The 17,460-nt window shown below is 37.0% G+C and overlaps 2 protein-coding genes across 9 annotated transcripts in view; both read right to left on the bottom strand.

Moving 5' to 3' along the window:
- Positions 1–976, bottom strand: part of EOGT (EGF domain specific O-linked N-acetylglucosamine transferase) — a 33,458-nt gene extending 32,482 nt beyond the window's left edge. For 3 of the 8 annotated variants that reach the window (XM_078076127.1, XM_036082716.2, XM_078076133.1), the window contains exon 1: positions 446–579. Coding sequence is in view for 2 of the 8 variants with exons in the window: in XM_036082714.2 (XP_035938607.2) it covers positions 450–483 (34 nt within the window). In the remaining 6 variants the exon portion in view is untranslated. Of the gene's footprint in view, positions 1–445; positions 669–844 lie in introns of those variants that run through there. The other 5 variants (XM_036082715.2, XM_078076136.1, XM_036082714.2 and 2 more) reach the window with 4 other exon arrangements.
- Positions 977–7,824: 6,848 nt separating this feature from the next.
- TMF1 (TATA element modulatory factor 1) overlaps positions 7,825–17,460 on the bottom strand; it is a 31,740-nt gene continuing 22,104 nt past the window's right edge. The window contains exons 11-17 of the mRNA XM_036082712.2: positions 14,782–14,974; positions 13,936–14,005; positions 13,617–13,709; positions 12,642–12,743; positions 12,202–12,354; positions 10,924–11,049; positions 7,825–9,714 (exon numbers count right to left, since the gene is read on the bottom strand). Coding sequence (XP_035938605.2) covers positions 9,571–9,714; positions 10,924–11,049; positions 12,202–12,354; positions 12,642–12,743; positions 13,617–13,709; positions 13,936–14,005; positions 14,782–14,974 — 881 coding nt within the window. The 3' untranslated portion in view covers positions 7,825–9,570. The remainder of the gene's footprint in view (positions 9,715–10,923; positions 11,050–12,201; positions 12,355–12,641; positions 12,744–13,616; positions 13,710–13,935; positions 14,006–14,781; positions 14,975–17,460) is intronic.

Genomic DNA, 17,460 nt, shown 5'->3' with positions numbered 1-17,460 from the left:
AGACTGCGAAAAGCAAAGTTACAGGTACCACTCTCAACACTGTCACTTAAACTAGATTCTAATGGTACACAGAAGGATATGGTCCACTTTATACAGGCATCAACTGGTACAGGCCAAAGGGACACTCTGCGGGTAAAACATTCCTAGAGGAAACAATGTTCCTGGTTCTCATCCTATTAATCCTACTCACTGAATCATACTGCTACTTGAGCTTTCCTATTTACTACTTACTCCACCCTGACCATTCAACAGGCAGGATGGCCTATTTTTCTGATTCATTCTTTCCAGTAATAAAGTAATGTTATAACTAAGTCCTGACCTTCAGTTCTTCAAGTCCACTGTCCTTGACTGAGCTCTGGCTAAAACTAAACCCACTGATCCACGGAGAAGGAGTCACACTTAAGTCATGGGAAAAATCTGAAGTCTCGGCTCAAAGGGCACGTACCTACTTGCATAAGCTAGAAGGGATGGCTGCTCGAGCATGGAAAGCGCAGCCCCGGGGCCTGGCAGAAAGCCGTTCTGGTGCGCAGTCCTCTTGCAAGGCCCCCCAAGGATGGGCGAGTGCACTTCTCCAGCAGATGGAAGCTGAAGCGCCGCGCTACTTTTCCTTCAGTACAAAGCAACCGGCGCCTTCCTCTTCTGTATTCCTTCACCGGATTTCCTCGGGCCTAAAAGGTGGAGGAGGGAAAAAAAAAAGGAAGAGCCTGAAAGATGATGAGAGACGAGAGAGCCTGAGGCGGACAGGGACCACAGTGGGTGAGATGGGGCGGTGCTCCGTGACAGAGCTCGGGAAGTTTCAAGAAGACAGCGGACAAATGAAAAGTTGAATGCGTCTGAGACTCACAAGGACTCCTAAACGGCTCGCCCGCACTGGGGCCACGGGTCTCACGGTCGGTAGAGGCAGGGGGTCAGAAAGGGCTTGGCTGCCTGAGATGCCGAGGGGAGGTCCACCAGCTGTGTGCCGGAACGTCAGCCCGGTAAGCGGGGCGGGCGGGGGCGGCGGCCACAGCGCTTCCGCAGCCACCCCGCCGCGCTCGGGTTCTTCACCCCAGGCGCCGGCGGGGCTGCCTCGGGGTCGCCAGGTCCCCGCACGTCGCCCGCCACCCTGCACTACACCCCCCCCACCTCCACCCAGTCCCCGGAGCCTGGGAAGGACCCGGGGGAGCGGCTTCGCCCAGGTCTGGCACACCGACCCACGCGGCGCGGGAGGGGGAGAAGGGCATCCTTCGCAGCGGTCGGCGGGCTCCCGGGAGCCCCGCGCGCGCCGCTGCACGCTCCGTGAAGGGGCCGAGCGCCCGCCTCCCCCTCCCGCAGGCGGTGGAAGGCGCGGGCGGAGTCCGCAGAGAGGCTGCAGCCCGCGGGGAAGGCGCGCGGGGAGCCCCGGCGGGAGAGGCGCGCGCAGCCGGGCCGCAGCGGGAGGGCGGCGGGTGAGGACTCCGCGGGTCGCCGAGCGAGTCCCACCTGGAGCCGGGGGAGCCAGGGCTGCGGAGGAGGAGGAGACAGCCGCTGCTCGGGAGCACGGAGTCGTCATAACCGGCTGCTGCGGCTCACCGGAAACCTCGGGCGCGGGAGCAGGGCCAGGGGGCGCCAGGGAGCCGCCGGGACTGCGAGGCGGCCTGCGCCGGGAGGCGGGCCCGAGCCCCGCCGAGGGGCGGCCGGGGGCAGGGGCGGGAGCCGGGGCTCGGCGCGCACGGCCGGACGCGGGGCGGCAGAGAGGGGCGGGGGCTCGGTCTGTTCCTGGTCGCGCTCCCCCGCGGGCGGGCAGTGCGGGAGCCTGTGAGCCGGCCGCCTGAGCCGAGCTGGAGAGGGAAGCGGGGTCACCAGGCTGGCCTGGCCCCCGGGGGGGAAGGAGATAAGGCGCTTAGAGGACACTAGGACACCTGACTCTACTTCTCATCTTCGTTCTGATTGCGTCGCACTGACGCGGCTGGTTACTGTTTTCTTAATCAGGACAGAAGTTGCCGCCCTAACTTCCCAATGTAGGGCGCGGACCAAGTGGGCAGCACTTACTGGTGGTGGGGATTCTCAGGGGTCCTCGTACATTATACAGCAGGGTCCTTGCCCCTCTCCGTACTTCCCGGAAACTCGACAAGTTCAAATGCTGCTTTGCGTTAAGTTTTATCGTTGTATTATTTTATAATTATTTGAATTCCTTTGTAATTATATTATTTTATCATAGTTATTTGAACGCCCGTCTCCTACACTGTCTTCGGTCTTGACACCCTTGGTTCTAGTATGCTATCTACTAAAGAGCATAGTAGAGTTGATCATTACGGATTCAACTTGAACTGATTAAAGGAAGGTTGATACCATCAAAATAAACTTACGCGCAGACACATAGAGTCACCACTATTAATATGATAATAAAGAAACAAGTTTGTTTCCGAAGGCTTAAATGCTTTTTAAATATTTTGTTTAAGATGCTGTTAAGAGAAGTGTTACAAGTTCCATTAGTAATCTGCTAGATAAGGAATGTTATCTGGATTTTTTTTTTCAAATAATACTGCAAAGACACATGTAGTATTTGACATGTCCCAGGCATAATTCTAAAGATTTTATTTTTATGTTTTGACAGAGAGAGAGACAGTGAGAGAGGGAACACAAGCAGGGGGAGTGGGAGAGGGAGAAGCAGGCTTCCTGCTGAGCAGGGAGCCCGACCAGGACCCTGGGGTCATGACCTGAGTGGAAGGCAGACACTTAAGGACTGAGCCACCCAGGCGCCTGCAGGCATAATTCTAAAGCACTTTACAGTATTAACTCATTTGCTCTTCATGTAATAGACTGTGTCTAAGGGAACTACTGCTCTATTATGTCATACTTTGCCCACCCCATACCAATAAGGGCAGTAATTTTAAAAGTGCTTTCTCAGCTTACTTGTCACCATCCTATTTTTGTCATGTACAGGAAATGTAGCTTTCCTGTTAGTTGATTCAAAATAAATTGCACTCATTTAAAATAGATTTTTGTCACTGAATATATTTGTATTTATGTATTTTAAACCTAATACATGAGAAAAGTTTCTAAAAAGAGGTTAGTCTCATTGCAAGGACAACGAACCAATTAAATTGGTGTGACATACATGTGGTACTATTTTAAATGGCTAAATATTAAGTTGTGGTCGTTCAGGCTAAGAGGAAACATGACAGAGCTTTAAGAACATCAGATCCGGTTCTAACATACTGCAGCAGCCATTTGCAACATAGAATTTCCACCCAAAATACCAATCTTAAAATTTAAAGTTTCTCCAAACTGACATTAAAATAAACTCAAATGTCCATTACTAGGAGACTGATTGAATAAACTGTGGTATATCCACACAATGTAGAACTATGCATATGTAAAAAAAAAAAAAGAACTGAGAAATATCTGTATACACTTCAGGGTTTGTTATTGAGTGGGCAAAGGATGTGTAATATGCTATTATTCATCTAGGAAAGGGTATATATATATATATATGTTATTTTACAAATAGAATAACATTTAAAATGATTACCTATAGGGGGAAGGAGGGAATATGAGTATAGGGACAAAAGATAACTTCTCTGGATGTATGTTATATAGAAGTGGCTTTAGAATCATGTAAATATTTTACATTATAAGACAAAATTTTTAGGGGCGCCTGGGTGGCTCAGTCGGTTAAGCGGCTGCCTTCGGCTCAGGTCATGATCCCAGGGTCCTGGGATCGAGTCCCGCATCGGGCTCCCTGCTCTGCGGGGAGCCTGCTTCTCCCTCTCCCTCTGCCTGCTTCTCTGCCTACTTGTGTTCTCTCTCTATCTCTCTGTCAAATAAATAAATAAAATCTTTAAAAAAAAAAAAAAAAGACAAAATTTTTTAAAAAGTAATCCTTAAAAATTGAAAGTAAAATGAAACTAAATTTAAATGCCATCCAGTTGTAGCATATACCACAACGAAGGAACCATCCCAAGTGACTTTGAAACATAATTAGCACATCCTGGTGGATGTACCCTCAGGACTAAAAGAATTTAAAAAATCACAAACTGTTTTCAGGAACCAAACTGTTAGTGGGAATATTGGTTGGGATACACCAAGTAGGAGTAATTAAGATGGTATCTTTGAAGCTGAATTTTTTGGCATGTGGTATAGATGTAAGCCTCATGAGGTTATATAAAAATCCCGTAGTTATGAATTTGGAGGGAATAATGTAAATTAACATATTGTTAAAAACAGATCTCTCCTCCATCATCCATTGAAAAGGCCTAGAAACAACCAACCTTGTAGCAAGATGCACCTGTTTGCCCAGACTATGATCTGCAAACATTTCCCATTAAAAGGAACATGGGTTCCATAGAAAAATGGATCATCTTAGATATGGGGCAGGTAATGTACAAGAAGAAGCTGAAAAATCTTACATGAGGAGGCAGGGAAGCAATCAAAGATTATGAGGGCCATATCAAAAGGACTCAGGAACCAATCTGAAAAGGCTTCCTCTGGCCAAAGATAAGATAATTTAAAGCATCAAAAAATGTAACTGTAATGTTGATTGAAGCACACATATACTTAAATCTTATATTCAAAAAGACACAACCAATCAACCAAATGCACAAGCCAAAACCTCATTGTTCATCTCTGATGGCAAAAGGGAACCAATTCTTATGTGAAAACTGGTAAAAAAATAAAAACAAAAAACATGAAAACTGGTAAATGAAGAAAATGATTCAAGTGTATTTATCCCATCTTTCCTATATGAATCATGATGCAAGTAACCAAATAGTTGATGAGGTACTTTTTACAAGAACGTTCCATACTTAAACATGATAATCAAGTCTTATGTCTGCAGTTTTCTTCTGAATAGTGTGGATTGAGATGAAGCACAAGTTAACTATAAATGAAACAAAATGGGCCCTGAACTGTTGAACAGTTAAGAAGTTTATGTTAATGAGTATATGGGGATTCATTGTCTGTTCTCTCTTTTGTACAAGTTTGAAATTTTATATAATCATTTTTACAGTGCATTACAATCTTTCTAAATGTGTTTTAAGCTCGTTGCACATATATTGACATTTGGAGAGCTCACAGTGTCAGCAAAATGCTGAACTATCAGAATATATCTTATTGGTTATCTGATATATCCAACTGCTTAAAATGTAATTCAACAGTTCTGAAGTTTTAAGCAAATAAATTTTGACAGAAGTTGACCTTATGCTACAGTTGATCTATACATTTATGGTTTCACAGAAAAGGAGTAAGAGAGGCAGCATTGCAGTTAATGGTTCAGAGCATGTTCTCTGGAGCCGAACTGCACAAATTAGAATCTCATCTTTGCCACTTACTTACTACATGACCTTAAGCAACTAAACCATTCTTCATTTTAAAAATGGAGATGATAATAGTGACTTTAAAAAGCTGATTTGAACATAGAGTACAAGTATACAATCCCTTTTCCAAAATCCTTGGGACGGTATGTGTTCCTGAATTTTTTTGTATACAATAGGGTATGCACACTAAGTTTACTACTTAACACTCTCGATGTGCCCTGGGTCAACACCCCATAATCTCACACAATATCTCTGCAGTAAAATGTACGAATATTCACACCGAGTGAGATGAAGTCTCTAAATAGCCCCATGTCAGTAAAGGTTAGGCTTTACCACCAAAGCAGATTTGACAGCAAACATAAAAACACCATCTATCAGCTTTCAGAGCTTTCTTGACTTCAGAACAGTGGATAAGGGATTATGATCCTATTTAAGTGAATTAGTTCCACAGTAACAAAGCAAGCACTGTGTTTCCTATAATCAATATGATCACAGATTTTTGAACAGAATGTATTTTTAAAAATTAAGATTATAATTTCAAGAGACAAATGGACATGGCATTGTATAAAACTGAAAGGAACACCTCTATCTGTCCACCACTACCTATAAAAGCAATAGGAGAGTTTAATATTAAGTAAACAGCAATAGCTCTTATTACCCCTTGCTTAGTATTATTTGAAGATTCTAAAATTACATTTACCTTACTTAGGAGCAGGGCAAAATGGAGAATAAATTCTGGACAGCACTAACAGCAAATTCTCTGTACCACAGCTGTGGACTACTAAAGTATTTTGGGTTTTTTGTTTTGAGAAGCATTTAGTATTAAGAAGAAAGAAACAATTTCCATTTTATCTTATTAAAGGATCGTGATTTGCTAAAGGTAAAATGGCTATGTGTAAAGGCAAAAGTTTACAAGTACTTTTAAGGATCAAAGTTGCAGAGTTCAGTATTAAAATATGAACTCAGAATAACTTATGAATAGAGGACAACTTACTTTATCCATTATTATTATTTGAATACAGAACTGTTTTAAGACTTTTAGAAGAGTATCCTGACAGTGTTTAAGATTTTTAAGACACAAATCGTCCTTACAGTAATTTAGTTGCAATAAGTAAATTCTCAGAATTGTTTTCCAAAAACATATCTTCATTGGAAAAACTATGTCTAATACTAATAACACTCTTCATAATATAACTCAGAAAATTTGGGCTTATCCTCATTTTAAAATATGAATTCCAAAGTTATACAAGTCCTATTATCTTCATAAAACAATACTACCTTCATTCATTGGTACTGGCCAGTCTAAATTATGGTAACAGTGAAATACATTAATACTATTTTAAAATCTTTATTCAAATCAGATCCATGCTTATTTACATTACCTTTCATTTAGAATTAAAATATTTTATCAATCTGTAGTTGAAATCATACTTTAGCCCTTTACAAAATATGAAATTAAAATTATAGTGTCAAACTGAATGGAATAGGGAAAATTAGAATTTTAAAGGGAAATAAAAAATTATGATACACTAGAAGAAAATGTACACATACCAGACAAATAGTAGTAAAACAAGATAAAGTATAGTCATTTTCTCTTTTCTCTTGTGGCTTTTTTCTAAATACTACAAATCATATACTTTTAATAAGCATCTGAATAAAATTTTCAATTTATTTATCAAATGCCAATTGAGGAATCATGAGAAAAAAATTTTCACTTGCTTAACTACAGAAACTCATGTTTCCCTAGGTCAGAAATTATCCATATTTAGAATGTCTTAAATCACAATATAGATACATTCACTACATTCCCATTTGTTAAACAGTACATAACTGAAACTTCTCAACAGAGTCAATGAAAAAGAAAGAAATTGGTAGTCTCAATCTGGCTTCCCAAGAGTTGGAAAAACACCTACAGTCTGTGCTCAGTTGTCTACGTATCAACAAGGTTCATACCTCTTTTTTTTTCTTTTTAAAGATTTTATTTATTTGAGAGAGAGAGAATGAGAGAGACAGCACATGAGAGGGGGGAGGGTCAGAGGGAGAAGCAGACTCCCTGCCGAGCAGGGAGCCCGATGCGGGACTCGATCCCGGGACTCCAGGATCATGACCTGAGCCGAAGGCAGTTGCTTAACCAACTGAGCCACCCAGGCGCCCAGGGTTCATACCTCTTTTACATATTTCTGAAATTGTTATGATTTTTAGTATCTATTTTCTTTTCAAGAGAAACATCTGATTACAAACTATTCTCTTAACCATTAAAATATTAACATTATTTTATAAAATATGGATAGAGAAGTTTTAATGACCAACAGTAAAATATAGCAACCAAAATTTCAATAGGTATTCTGCCACTTAGTGTTTTTCAAGAAACTTATTCACTACACCTTCTCAACTTATAAATGTATTGAGAGATCCAAGTGTATAATAAAATGTATGTGAATATCCATTATTAATTTTTGCATAAAGAACATATGGTAATAATATACAGCCAGAGCCCTAAATAATTGCTTATCATTTTTAAGTTAAATAAATTAAAGACACTTTAAAATTTTAAGTTGAACTGATTTTATTAATGTTAATAAGAATTAAGAAAAGAGAATGTTTAATATTATGAAATTGAAAGGTATAGGAATCTTTTCTCCACAACTGAAGGTTTTATTTTCTCGCTAATGGATATTTTAAAAGAATAATTTCATAATTCCTGAACTTCTAGTTTCAATGACAATTTTGCAACTTAAGTTTCCTATATTTTCTAATTTTATACATTTCTTATTGCTATCAGTCTTGTCATTCCTTGTCAGCCCCTGAATATTAAAAAAAAAAAAAAAAATTCCCCCCCAAAAAGTCCAAGCTGACAAAAAGCTATTACACTGCTTTTTACCACTAAAATATAGAAAATTAATTTTATGAATTTGGTTCACACTGAAAGAGTATTTATTAGTGCTACAAATCAGAGATCCAATGACAGAAATACTGTCAGGAATAAAAAAGAACAAAAATGAGGTCACTTGAATTGCCCTGAAAAGCATTCCAAATTCTTCAACATGGCTTGCTTGTAGTTATACTCCAAAGTTCTAGTGTTTAAAATTCAACTAAAAATTAAATGAGAGTTTTTATTTGCAAGTAAAGTCAGCTAAATGACTTTCAGTAATAAAATGTATCAAAATATTTCACAAATCTAAAACAAGGCCTGGTTAACTTTTAAACAAAATAACACTTGGAAGAAAGCATAGCTATTTTTTTAAAGCTATTCCACATTATTTTTTGTGTAAAGTTCTGAGAAAAAATAAAATGATAAGTTATACAGAATTACAGAATGCCAAATTTAAATTAACTCCGGTAATTTCTCTACATTGTTATGAATATTCTGTAATATCAAACATTGATTTTTAATGTGCCAAAAAATAAGGCTTCACAAAATGTGAACAATTAGTTTTTAAGTGAAAATGATGGTATTATTTTAATCACTTTTGATTCATTTTATAGGATAGTAAAACAATACCTCTTCAAAATCACTGAAATGTCACTGATATCATCACAAAATCATTTTAAGTAAAATTTTCCACTATCCAATCATGCCTGTATAACTAACTGAATAGCTACAGCTTTCACTAGAGAGGTACCAAAATTTGTACAGACTTTATTGTAGAGTCCGGGTGACAGAAATTCTCAGACCACAAAAATTTTAAAGTTTAAATCATTCACCCTTTAAACTTCAGACAGTTGTCAGTGTGACTTCTACTTTAAAAGAAAAAAATTAGTTCAAAATTTAGTAACTGCAGGTTTAATAATTTTTTTTACTAGAACACTTAATGTCCATGTTCATGAAGTAGCAATTAGATATGTTGAAATGTGAAAGATTTCAAAGTTTCAATATGTTAATATCACTCTTTAAATGTCCTTAATATATACAAACACATATAAATTACAGATACAATTAATTATATATTTACAATACAACATATGAACACTACTCTCCTTCCCTAACCATATTGATATGAGGAAAAGTAATCTCTGTGCTGATATTCAAGACAAAAAAAAACAAAACAAAAACAAAAAAACCACTGATGCTTTAAAAAATAAATCTTTAAAGAATAGTTTCAAAAATAAAGTTCAAATATTGCACAAAATAATTTAACTGCAAATATTACTATATACTATAAAACAATTTTTTTTTAGTTTTTGAACTCTACAGTAAATTCCACTTTCTATTTCTATAAAAGAATTTATTGGAAGTCTACATTTAGATATTAAATGTTTACATTCAGTTTGATAGGAATGTAATTTTCAGAAGTTAACTGAGCCTTTGTCTTAAAAGTTCATCTATTTGAGTCTTATACATATTTTTTACATCTTCAAGATCTAATCGAAGTTCTTCTGCCTCTTCTGCTTTTTCTCCATACATCTGCAGAATAGTGTTGTATCTTTGATCCAAATCCTACAAAACATACGTTCATAATATTTAAAATAACTCCACAAAACATCTTTAATATTAATTTATATTATAAATGAGTCAACAGTAGGGCGCCTGGGTGGCTCAGTCGTTAAGCGTCTGCCTTCGGCTCAGGTCATGATCCCAGGGTCCTGGGATCGAGTCCCACATCGGGCTCCCTGCTCGGCAGGAAGCCCGCTTCTCCCTCTCCCACTCCCCCTGCTTGTGTTCCTGCTCTCGCTGTCTCTCTGTCAAGTAAATAAATAAAATCTTTAAAAAAAAAAATAAAAAAAAAAATAAAATAAATGAGTCAACAGTAAACACATTACAATCTAAATAAAAGTACCTAGTAATCTCTTATAAAAATTAAAATGATATTCCAATCTGCTGGAACAAATAGCCAAGTAAAGGAATTAAAAAAAACAACAACAAAAAACCCAAGCCAGATGGTTATCAATTTTATTGTATCTCTCCACTAATCTACAATTCTCCCTATATAAAGCTTAATCTGTCTCTTTTCCCATTAATTTAAACACATGTGATCAAATTTTACTCTCTCTGGTTCATTGTGGTTTAAGTATTACCTGGCATTTACCCCATAAAAAAAGTTGAAAGAAAATATATTCTCATATACGGCTTAACAATGACTCCTAATACCAAATACGCAAATTGTGATGATACATATAACATCAATGAACAAAATACTAACAAGATCATGTAAAAGAACAGTATTATAAATGAGCCTTGGTCAAATAAAATCCAGTTATTTTCCTATTTTGGGAATGACATGTTATGAAAAATACTTTGTGTAATGTGACAAGAAGAAGATTCTTGGGAAACTTCTTTATTGAAATATTAATACTGTTTTCAAAGAAATCATTAAAACTTATGCATTTTATGTAAACTAACAATATGGAATTTAATGTAACTGGATAAAAATACCTTGGACTCATCCTCTTTTTTTTAAGGATTTATTCATTTTAGAGAGAAAGAAAGAGAGAGAGCGCATGTGTGCGAGCAACAGGGGGAGAGGCAGAGGGAGAGAATCCTGAAACAGACTCCCTGCTGAGTGTGAAGCCTGACGTGGAGCCCGACAAGGGGCTCGATCCCATGACCCTGAGATCATGACCTGAGCTGAAATTAAGAGTCAGCCGCCTAACCAACTAAGCCACCCAGGTGCCCCCTTGGACTCATCCTTAAAGGAAGAATACTTACTCTTAGCTGAGTTCGAAGTTTGGGTATCTCCTTTACTTTCTCTTCGAGTTCATCATTTTGATTTGTTAATTTAACTAGCTCTTCAGCCATTATTGCGCGTGTTTTTTCTAGGTTGCCAATTTCTAGCTGAGAAACATTACCGGAAAGTAATTTAAATCAAAGTATATCTTGTTTAATACTTCTACTAATATAAATATATTCAATATTATTTTTGGAGAAATAGTATGTCAACATACAGCCATGAGCTAACTCTTTCTTAAGGAAATAGTGGCAAAAACAAGAGTTTCTGCTCTCCTCAGAGGTTACTGCTTACAGGGCTTACTATGAAAGAAAAAGAACTAAAGAAAATCCAATCATCTGTTTGAAATATGCAGCCCTATATTTTTCTCTAGAGAAACAGCATGTATTTCAGTCATTCTAAATTACTACAGAAATTCAGAGAAATAAAAATATAGTTTAATGCAGCCCCAGCTGTGCAGGTCATACCGACAGAATCTATCATCACTACCCAAGAAGTTAATCTGGGCCCTCAAGTACAGCACACTGGGCCACATGAACATAACACATACAAAGATTATTCTGATCTTATTTTCCAATTCAAACGCTTGTTCTTTAATAGAGTAATATTTCAACTAACTAAAATTATATAGTAAGATTAAAAGGAAAGATTTACCTCTGAGTGTATCAAGTGCAACAATGAAAATAGGTAAAATGTTTAACATCTTACCACATTAAGTTTTTAAAAGGCAAGGTAAGATGGGAGAGTGCTGCCTCCCTATTCATGATGCTTCCTCTCACATGCAGGATGTTCTAGTTCTAATCTCTCTAATCTCTTTCACTCCTTCCTCACAAGGGGGAGTGACTTATCTAAGTGGTAAATCTGAGAAGAATAAAATGACTGTTCAGATCAGCAACTTCCCTTTTTTTAATGTTTGGGAAAAGGTGCCTGCCAGGAGTTCTCTGCTCTTAGATGCTTAAAAGTCTTAGCTGGCAGGCTACAACACATAGGAAGGCCCACTCCGGCACCGCATTTGCTGTGATGGGGTAGGTAAGTCACCCTAATTCTGGCAGTCAGTTAGCAGGCTCATTTGGCTCTCTTCTTTGGCTATTTTCTCCAACTAGTCTTTATCATTAATATATGTGATATATTTTAAACTTCACATGCCACTATTTTACTTTATTTCTCAATTTGCTCAGAAGTGAGGTGGAGCTGTAGGGTGCTACTTTTGGGCCCCAAAATTTCATTTACTTCTGTAGCACATTTAATTTTTCCAATACCTGTAAATGAGTAATCTCTCCTTCCCTTAGCTTTAGCTGAGACTGTAGATTTTCAATAATGCTGGATCCTGCTCCCATTCTCACAGCATCATAAAGATTGTTTCCATTTGCTGATACAGACATTGGTCCAAATGAGTGATCATGAGGCTCATCCTATATTAAACAAACCATATACAGTTATTCAGTTATTATAAACTGAGTTCCATGATAAGGTTCAAACAAAATGGTTCTGCTAATTCTTGCTTCAAAATGTCCGTGACTTTCTCAAGGGTAGAAAATCATCTCTATTTCCTCAGTGCAATTAGCACTCTTTCATGAATATACAGATGAATTGCCTATGGAATGGCAAGGTCATTGCTGACAGCCAAAATGCTACCTGCATATTTCCTTTATCATCATTGAGTTTAACAACTAGGCACATGTAAGAAATAAAGTATCACCTGAGACAGAAAAGATGTTTGTAGCCCTGCCATATCAACTCCACTTATTGAACTCGAACGTGACATGGTGGGAGTGCTAGAAACAGAAAATGGCTTCCGTTCCTTAAGGAGTGAAAAAAACATTCAGGTCACATTAAAGACTAAAGTGGTAAATAAAAAAAGCAAGAAACTTTTCTAGGACAAATGACAACAAAGACTCATTCTCATTTCCTCATAAAATGTTAGAGACAGGATTTCTGAAGTCTTATTAAAGGCACAATAGTAATTTAAAATTGTAGACAGACTTGGTCAAATCATCTCAGGACCCATTTATATTACAACATAATTTATTTTTAATGGAATGAGAATGTTTTTGTTCTAACAAGTATATGAACTAACTTCTTCATATTATTATATATTATACAACATATCACCAATTAAACCTAATTCTTTAGAATAAGATTACTAATGAGTTTTCTATACCATCAAGTTTCCAGCTTATCCATTTTATTTTTAATATATATTTTTAAAATTCCAAATAAATTCAAAAGGTAATTTCCATGTACATACAGGCAGTTTTAATATAACATGCTAACTACCAAGTATACTCCAATCCTTCAAATACAGGAAACTCACTTTAGAAAAATTACCTTCCTTAACCAGAAATAAAGTGAATAAACCAGTTTTATTCCCAAGGTGCCTACAGGCCAAATGAAGTGCATTAGTTTCAGTGAAAGACCACAAAATTCATTTAAAAATGGGCAACAGATTCTATCATTCAAATCCTAGAAATCACAGATCTCTTTGGATAAACTTAAATTACTTTGGAACCACTCTGACAGGATATTGATTACGATACTAGAATCTGTCCCTCTATTGATTCTAGACATAAGAAATGATATTTATAAGGTATAGCTAAAATTACATAACAATGATTAATCAGAACAGCTACTAACTGGTTACACCAAAAACAAAACAAAATCCAAAATTCAATACCTTTTCTTTTATTGCTTCTTGGGTGAAAATGGCTTTCTTCCTTTCCTGTTCAACTTTCATTTTCTCCATTTCTAACTGACTATTCAGTAGTGTCTAATGGAGAGAGGTACAGTTAGATAATTTCTGTACTAAATTATCCTTCTAAGTCCATTCCAAAGTCAGGAACATAAAGTATATATTCCTCTTTGTTTTACTACTAAGGACCAACTTCCGAAAGTAGTCACATCACCCACTTCACCATGGCATCTCATTAGTTGGCTACCATCCCCAACCATTCTCTAGTGGAAGACAGAAGAGGCAAGCGAACACTGGTAAATACCTTTTCTTTCCTTGTCTCTTCAAGCGTTCTTACATATTCATCTTTTAGGTTTTCTAATTCAACCTGGTACCTACAAAGATGACAGTACACACTACTGAAAACTCATTACTTTATTAACTCTTTAATAGATATTTCTACTACCAGCTTGATTTTCCAAATGTATTTTCCAGATCACAGGGGTTTTACACTCAGAAGCCAAGCTACTACTTTTGTGCTTTTTATTACATTGCTGCTCTGAGCTAGGATTTAATTTAAAAAGAGACTTTCTAAAAAGAATTTGAATACCACCATTCTGGAATAGATTCAAATTCTGCAAAAGCTTGTTAGGGAGTCCTATGAAAATATCTGTAGAGGTTCAGGTATTTTACTTCATAAATCATTTTTACTTGGCCATTTTTTTTTACACTAAAATTTCTAAGGAAGAACTCAGGGAGTAAAACCACACTAATCACAGCCTTAATAAAATTTCAGATAGATGGATTTTATTGCTTGTAGTTCCAAAGAACCCAGACATTTATTTAGAAAGACTGGAACACTGCTAAGACCCTTGCAAAATATAAAAATATAAAAATAACTCCAATAAGTAGTCTCCAAACTATTTTGTAGTTACAGATTCCTTTAAAAAACCTGACTAAAGTAATGAATCCTTTCCCTAGAAAATGCAAATACATATAGAACACGCCACACAATTTCACGAGCCTATGTTAAAGTTCAATGAATCCCAAAACCATCCCGCTATAATATCCTATTACTAATGACTCTGACTTTAAACACGTAACATCTCTTTTTAAAATGCTTTAAGATGTCACAAAACTACCAAGAATAACACTCAAAAAACATGCTCACCTATTATTTTCATCCTCAAGTTTTCTTAGCTTATTTTTCTCTGATTCTAACTGGGCCTGAAATCTACTGTTTTCCTGTCTTAAGAGTGAATTCTGTGACTCCATGGAGGACATGTGAATTTTGTTGGCAAGGAGTTCTTCTGTCGCTGCACGTTCTCTTTCAACTGCTGCTGCCAACAAAGTCTGGGATTCACCTGATCGCAGGATAAAAAAGAAAAATCACATATACCCAAAAGGCCAAGATATCAAGTATATTCTGACTTCAAATGGTTAATGATTCAAGTAGCCACACTGAACTCTGGAACTGCTTATTGCCTAAGGCAGGATTGCCTACATAGACAAAAGAACAAATCTTAACTTATATCTGCTTTATTATTTTCTTCCTAAAATATTTTAATTTGAATGTGGAGACACATATTAAAAGGATAACGGATCGACAAATGGTGCTGGAGCAATTGATATCCACAGGCAAAAAAAAAAAAAAATCAAACTAAATTTATACCATATATGAAAATTAACTCAAAATGGATCATAAACTTAAGTGCAAAACAAAACTATAAAATTTTTAGAAAAAAAAACAAAACATAGAAATCTTCAGGATCTAGGGACAGGCAAAGAGTACTTAGGTTTGACACCAAAGCAAAGCCATAAAAAGAAAAACTGATAAACTGGACTTCTTCAAAATTTTAAACTTTTGCTTTTGTGAACAGGATAAAAAGACAAGCTACAGACCTGGAGGGAAAAAATGCAAACCACATTATCCGGTGTCTAGAATATATAAAGAAATCTCAAAACTTATCAGTGAAAATAAAGAGAATCCAATTAGAAAATGAGCAAAAGACATGAAAAGGTGGGGCACCCGGGTGGCTCAGTCAGTTAAGCATCTGCCTTCGGCTCAGGGATCAAGCCCGAGTTGGCCTCCCGACTCAGCAGTGAGCCTGCTTCTCCCCTCCCTCTGCCCCTCCTCCCTGCTGGTGCTCTCTCTCTCTCTCAAATAAATAAATAAAATCTTTAAAAAAAAAGACATGAAAAGGTATTTCACTGAAGAGGATATACAAACAGAAAATAAGCACATGAAATGATGTGCAACATTAGTCATTAGGGAAATACAAATGAAAATCACAGTAAGATATCACTACATGTCTGTCTGATTGACTAAAAGAAAAAATAGACACAACACAAAATGCTGGCAAGGATGTAGAGAAACTAGATTACTGTCATACCTATAGCCACTTCAGAAAACCGTTTGGCGTTTTCCTAAAAAAAACTCAACATACAACTACCCACACAACCAAGCAACTGCACACTTAGACATTTAGCCAGAGAAATGAAAACATGTTTACACTAAAACCTGTACAAGAATGTTCACAGCAGTTTTATCTGTATGGAAAAAATCTAGAATGAGCCCATATATCATTCATCAGGTAGATGGTTAAAGAAAATGTGGTATGCACATACCATGGAAACACACTCAGCTTAATGAAAAGACTAAATCACTGATACACACAATAACTTAGATGAACCTCCAGGGAATTATGCTGCGAGAGAAAAAGCGAATCCCAAATTGTCACACAGTATATGATTCTATTTATATAACATTTGAAATTCCATAATTTTAGATGGAGGACAGATTAGTGGTTGCCAAGATTTAGGACACAAAAGGAGGGCCACAAGGGTGACAAAGTGAGGTTCCAAAAGGACAACATAAAGGATCTTTGTGGTGTTGGAACCGTTAAACATCTTGAGTGGGTACATGAACCTACACAAATGATAAAATTGTGCAGAACTTAATACAGACACACACACACACACACGTAAGGACCTGTAAAACTGGGGAAATCTGAAAAAAACTAGTACATTGTATCAGTGTCAATACCCTGGGTCATGATATATTATAATTTTGCAGTGTTAACATTTGGGGATATTGGATAAAGTATGCAAGGGACCACCTGTATTATTTCTTATAACTGCAATGTAAATCTACAATTATCTCAATAAAAAATTTCAGTTAAAAAAAGATTAGTGGATACAACTCTGAGATTTATTTTTTCCCCACCAAAGTAGACCTAATACTATCTCTATTTTTTTACTTTATATTGTTCCATAATGTATTTACACTCCTATTAAAAGCATTATTTGGTATGTGTGTCCCATGGCTCTGCTTATATTCGAGCACAATACCACATATCACTGAGAGGATATAAAGTCCAGTTTAAAAACCACAAGAATAACAGCTTCTAGTTTTCATTTACTGCTAAAAAAATATGCATTTCAGAAGCTGTCATTTTCAGATGTCTCATTTTCATAGCAAATGGGTCTTAATAACAAATGACAGACCTAAAATTTATACCTATAAATTAAATAATATATAAAGGTTCATCTAGTTCAGTGATTTTTTAAGCAGATGAATCTTTTTCCAGACATAATCTCACATGGAACTCAAAAAATAAAACAAGATCAAAAAGGACACACTATTTTCTTTAAAGCAGCCTGGGATATATCAAGCACCTTAATTATAGAGCTGCCCTCTCACCATGACAGCTAGTCCTAAGATATCTAAGGGATCCACTGAATACTGTTTGAAAACCACTAATCTAGTCTACCCCTCATGATTTATAGGGACACCCATTCAGGCCTGCTTTTATCACTGTACCATGGTGTCTCTCAAGTTACAGTTAGT

This window comes from Halichoerus grypus, chromosome 1 (assembly GCF_964656455.1).
Source record: "Halichoerus grypus chromosome 1, mHalGry1.hap1.1, whole genome shotgun sequence".
In the NCBI taxonomy this organism is placed as follows: domain Eukaryota; kingdom Metazoa; phylum Chordata; class Mammalia; order Carnivora; family Phocidae; genus Halichoerus; species Halichoerus grypus.
This window is presented reverse-complemented; position numbering and strand designations above follow the sequence as displayed.